The sequence below is a fragment of the Thamnophis elegans genome, chromosome Z (assembly GCF_009769535.1).
Source record: "Thamnophis elegans isolate rThaEle1 chromosome Z, rThaEle1.pri, whole genome shotgun sequence".
Classification (NCBI taxonomy): Eukaryota; Metazoa; Chordata; class Lepidosauria; order Squamata; family Colubridae; genus Thamnophis; species Thamnophis elegans.
Window position 1 is genome coordinate 111,409,188 of NC_045558.1, and position 5,569 is coordinate 111,414,756.

The 5,569-nt window shown below is 30.6% G+C and overlaps 1 protein-coding gene across 1 annotated transcript; it reads left to right on the forward strand.

Annotated features, from left to right (window-relative positions):
- The first annotated feature begins 1,270 nt into the window (after positions 1-1,270).
- Positions 1,271-2,221, forward strand: LOC116521478 (olfactory receptor 14A16-like). Its single transcript, XM_032236146.1, has one exon. It carries the CDS (start codon positions 1,271-1,273, stop codon positions 2,219-2,221), a length of 951 nt encoding a protein of 316 aa, XP_032092037.1.
- The last annotated feature ends 3,348 nt before the right edge of the window (positions 2,222-5,569 follow it).

Here is a 5,569-nt window from a genome sequence, read left to right on the forward strand (position 1 = left end):
TCAAACCCTTGGTGCTTAAAACATTAATATGTTTTATGAAAAAATTCAAATGTAACAATATATCACTTATTTTCCTCAAACTGGAAGAATTTCTGTCCAAAATATTGTAGAGAACTATTTTTACCCTTTCACAAGCAGATAAAAGGATTGGGCTAACCTGATTTCAGGGCCAAGCTGTGCCATCAGGAGGGAACATTGTATGAGAGGTATTGGTTTTCTCAAAACAAGAATCTGTCCAGAGCCATTATCCTTCATATAGAATTTTATTGGTCAGATATTACTTCAAACATTCCTTCCATCTTAATTAGTATAGAATAAATCCTCAATAGCTAGAAGAGGATGACTATCATTCTAAGAAATAAAGATCTCCATCTATTTAGAGTTGATTTTGAAAAGTAGTTTGGAGCACATGGGAACAAATGTCTTTAAATGTTTTTAATTTGATGGTTGAAACTATATATTTCATCACTAATTTCTGATCAACGATTCTGACAGAGATATACTTTAGGTTCTTCCAATAGACAGTTTCACTAGAATGGGAAAGACTTTTAATGATTTATTGCCTTCAGTCATTGTTAGCTCTTAGCAACCACAGTTTTTTTTCCCCCTGTGATAATCTATCCCTAACTTTCAAATCGTCCTATAGTAGTGATTAAAGAGATTTCTCTAATAAGAAAAACACTGAGGATGTGAAGCCTTTCTTTCATGACCATTTTGGTATTCATATTGATGGTGTTTCACTTTATTTACTTAAAGTGTTTTACCTAGGGGGTGGATATTGCTAAAGTTCCATACATAGTTTGTCAACATTCCAGCTGTGGCCCCACAGGAAGCCAAAATGCCATCTCCAAAATTCTGTGATTATGATTTCATGCCTTTATTTTTTAAAAATAAGCAGTAATGAAGTTTGAGGGCTTTTGAGAGACAACCTACTTCCATTTCTATTTTTATCACCTCCAAAATTCCCTGAAATGTTCCAGTGTCATTCTACGGAAGTTACTTTTCTAGTCAATATTCAATGGAGATATTTTGGTGGGAACAAGAAGGGGAGCACAACAATTGAGTTGGGAGAAAGTGGAAAGAATGACTTCTTCCCACTATATCTAGAAAGGTTAAACAATGAGTGGAAAAAATGGAACTCCCTTGACTCTCCAAATGATCATATGAGCACATTTTAGTTGTAATACTATAGTAAGTTATTTTAAGCTACTGAATCCATTTTCAATCTGTTTATTTCTCTAGGCACTGTGAAACTATTGCTGTGCATAAAATGTTTCAGAACACATCTGTATCTACATTTTTACTTCTAGAATTCTCAAAGACTTGGGAACTGCAGATTCTTCATTTCACTGTGTTCCTGTTATTATATTTAACAATTGTTACAGGGAACCTTTTAATCATCTCAGCAGTAGCATTTGACCACCATCTTCATACACCATTGTATTTCTTCCTGATGAACTTGGCTATACAGGATTTGTGCTCTATTTCAGTTATTCTTCCCAAATCCATGGTCAATTCCCTCCTGAACACCAGGGATATTTCTTATTTTGGATGTGTTGCTCAGGTTCTTTTCTTTTTCTTTTTTATATCATCAGATTTTTTCCTTCTCACAGTCATGGCATATGACCGGTATATTGCCATCTGTAATCCACTGCACTATGTAATGGTAATGAACAAGCAAGCTTGCACCCAAATGGTTGCTACGGTATGGCTTGCTGGTCTTGCTTATGGGGTTTTACATACCAGTGGAACTTTTGTAATCCCTTTCTGCTCTAATGTGGTAAATCAATTCTTCTGTGAGATCCCCCAGTTACTTAAACTTGCCTGCTCTGACTTATATTTAATTGAAATTGGAGTTGTAGTTGTAAGTGTTGCCATTGGGGTAGGTTGCTGCTGCTTCATTATTGTGACTTATGTACATATCTTCATGACACTCCTTCGAATCCCTTCCATGCAGGGAAGGAAAAAAGCATTTGAAACCTGTCTTCCCCACATCATCGTATTTTCCATGTTTTTATTTACAGGAAGTATTGCTTATTTGCGACCAATCTCTGACACTCCATCATATCTGGACTTGATTTTTACAATGATATATTCAATGCTTCCTCCTCTGCTGAATCCAATTATTTACAGCATGAGAAACAAGGCAATTAAAAAAGCTCTCTCAAAACTATTCAGAGTGAAACACTGTTTTCTGAATACATTATCCAGATTGGATTAGTCATATATCATATGCATGATTAGTCATATTTTATATGTAAAACTAATGTATGATGTATGTATTAGTCATACATTATACATAATTTAATTTGGAGTAGTACATAGCCGGATCTTTATCATTGAAATTGATAAACCTCACATTTTTAAACTTTTAATGTTTTTAAAAATTATTAGGTTTATGGTCTGAAAGCTATCATTAATAGAGAGTAGCAGCAAGGATGGTGCTGTTGAATATTATTGTATTTTGTATTATGCTTTAGAATATCATTGTATCTTGAAGCAAAGGCACTAACTGTGAAAAACAGTTAGTTTCAGATAGTCCTGAAACTCAAGTCTTGATGCCCAGCTTTCATTAGGCTTTCCAATTTTAAGAGATGGTACCATGTGTTACTCTAATGATTGAGATAATATATATTGTAAGGTTTCTGCCTCAAATTGTATCCACTAACAAAGGATACACTCTCATTTCAGAATGGAAAACCATTAAGCTGTCTGACTTTAAATGCTTTATATTGCAATAGAATTATCCACTGATCTTTTTGATGTTTGATCTACATTTGTTGGTTTTGAAAGAAATAATTATGCGTATCAAAAATGAGAACTAGGGAGAGCCATTATGATGTGACAATACAAACTTTGCTTTTTTGTACATGAATCTTTTGTACGTATGCAGGTACTTAAGAGACTGAACATAAGCTAGCATACAAGTTTATTTTTAAAAAATCTTTTACATTGTCACAGTTTGTGCTAGACAAGCTGGGAAAATATATTGTATAGACTTTAGTATAAAGAACTATTCTTATATTTGTAATAGTAGGTTCCTTAATGCAGTTAGCCCAAACATTTTTATGGAGATGATATTTGAAAAATATATAAAAATCATAATGAAAAATTATTTCACATTCTGTGTTTAATTATAAGTGCAAGGAATTATTCTGAGAATCACCTTCCATCTTGCCAAAGATTTTCTAAGAGATTTTAAGACAGAACCCTTATTTCTTAGCACCAAGAAGCAGTAGACCATAAAATATCTTGGATAATGACAAGTATGCAATAATTGAAGAAAAAAAAAAAAAAACAATACATGGAGATGCTTGAAAATGAGGTTCTGGCCTGAAGGCAAAGTTTTGTGCATTTGTCCTGGGAACAAAGGCAGCAGGAAAATCCAGAAATTTGCAATCTCATAGACGAAAAGCCAACAAAATGACAGAAGAAGAGGGTACACAGAATGAATATTTAACTTGGTATTTACAGCCTCTACTACTTTCCCCTCTTTCATTTAATAATGTCTTATTATCAGATACTGCTTGGGCAAGTCCCTGCATTTTTCTTGGCAAACCTTTTTAAAAGTAGTTTGCCATTGTCAACTTCCTAGAGCTGAGAGAGTGACTGGTTCAAGGTCACTAAATTGACTTTTTGACAGGACTACAACCAGAGGTGGGTTGCTCCCGGTTTGGCCTGGATCAGGTGAACTGGTAGTGGCAGCCGCAGGATGCTCTGTCCACCTGCCTGAATGCTTTTGCGCATGCACAAATATGCAAGCACATGCATGTGCACGAGCGAACCAGTAGTAAAAAAATAGAAACCCACCACTGACTAGAACTCCTGATCTCCCCATTTCTAGTCTGATGTCTGAACCGCTACACCACAGTGTTCTTTTCTTCATTGTACTCAGTAGTAATTATTTGTACCCCACAGCTTCCTGTGACCATTAGATTACAAGAGGCTGAAGACTCAGTGCCACATTAAACAAAGTCAACATTATTCTTGAGGCTTTATAACTATAAAATGTGAAAAGTAACGCTAACAGTCTAAGATCAGTTCCATAATTCTTTTCACTCACTGGATTTAAGGACAGGTTTGGTACTTTTTTTGATTTTGTTCTTTTTAATGAAGTAGACAATGAGTTTAAACAAAACAAGATGAAGACATATAAAAGGAAAGACTGGGTTACAATACAAAATATAAAATGTCATGTTCTGGAGATTACAATTGTCCAATATATGAATAATTACTCAGAAATCAGTTTATAAATATGTATCAGTTTGGAAAATTAAAAATAATCTCTAGCTTCTTCTTCATATACTTTTCATCTAGGAGATAATTATATCAAGAACAATATAATTACATATGTAGATATAGTTCTTTTTAATTCAATAAACAGGCTAAAACACAGCAAGGAAACTACTTTGTAAAAGATGGCTGCTTTATTAATAAATAGATGGAAGAATAGCATCAGATCTCAAGAAGGAAAGAGGATATTAAAAGGCAATAAACAAAACATTTGAAATATTCATACAAAACTATCCCCACCTCTTAGAACACACATAAATTTTTAAGTAGATATAATAAGAAACAGAACAAAACAAAAATTTTATGACACTATAGAAGCAACATTTTAAAGAAACAGATGTCACATAAAATTGGAAAGAACTATGGATTAAATCTCTACAATGTATACATATAACTATATATATAACTATATATATAACTATATATATAACTATATATATATATAACTATATATATAACTATATATATATATATAACTATATATATAACTATATATATAACTATATATATAACTATATATATAAAACTATATATATAACTATATATATAACTATATACATAACTATATATATATATATATATATAACTATGTTTTTATTTGTGCTGATAAATAAATAAAGGAAGACTTTATTTATCAGCACAAATAAAAACACAAATATAACAAAGGCAACAGTAAAAATATTGGGTTTCTGTCTGGATGGACTCTTGTGACGAGCCTAATGACAGAGAGTGGAAGTGTGACCTTCCTCCCACACTTGGGCATACCAGGGGTTGTGACTTTAAGTATATATATATATATATATATATATATATATATATATATATATATATATATATATATATATATATATATATATATATATATATATATATATATAACTATATATATATATAACTATATATATATAACTATATATATATATAACTATATATATATATAACTATATATATATATATATATATATATATATATATATATATATATATATATATAACTATATAACTATATATATAACTATATAACTATATATATAACTATATAACTATATAACTATATAACTATATAACTATATAACTATATAACTATATAACTATATAACTATATAACTATATAACTATATAACTATATAACTATATAACTATATAACTATATAACTATATAACTATATAACTATATAACTATATAACTATATAACTATATATATATATATATATATATATATATATATATATATATATATATATATATATATATATGTAGGTCTCTAGTTGTTCG

Coding starts and splice junctions, on each gene's coding strand:
- LOC116521478 (XM_032236146.1), top strand. CDS start 1,271: ATGTTTCAGAACACATCTGTATCTACATTTTTACTTCTAGAATTCTCA.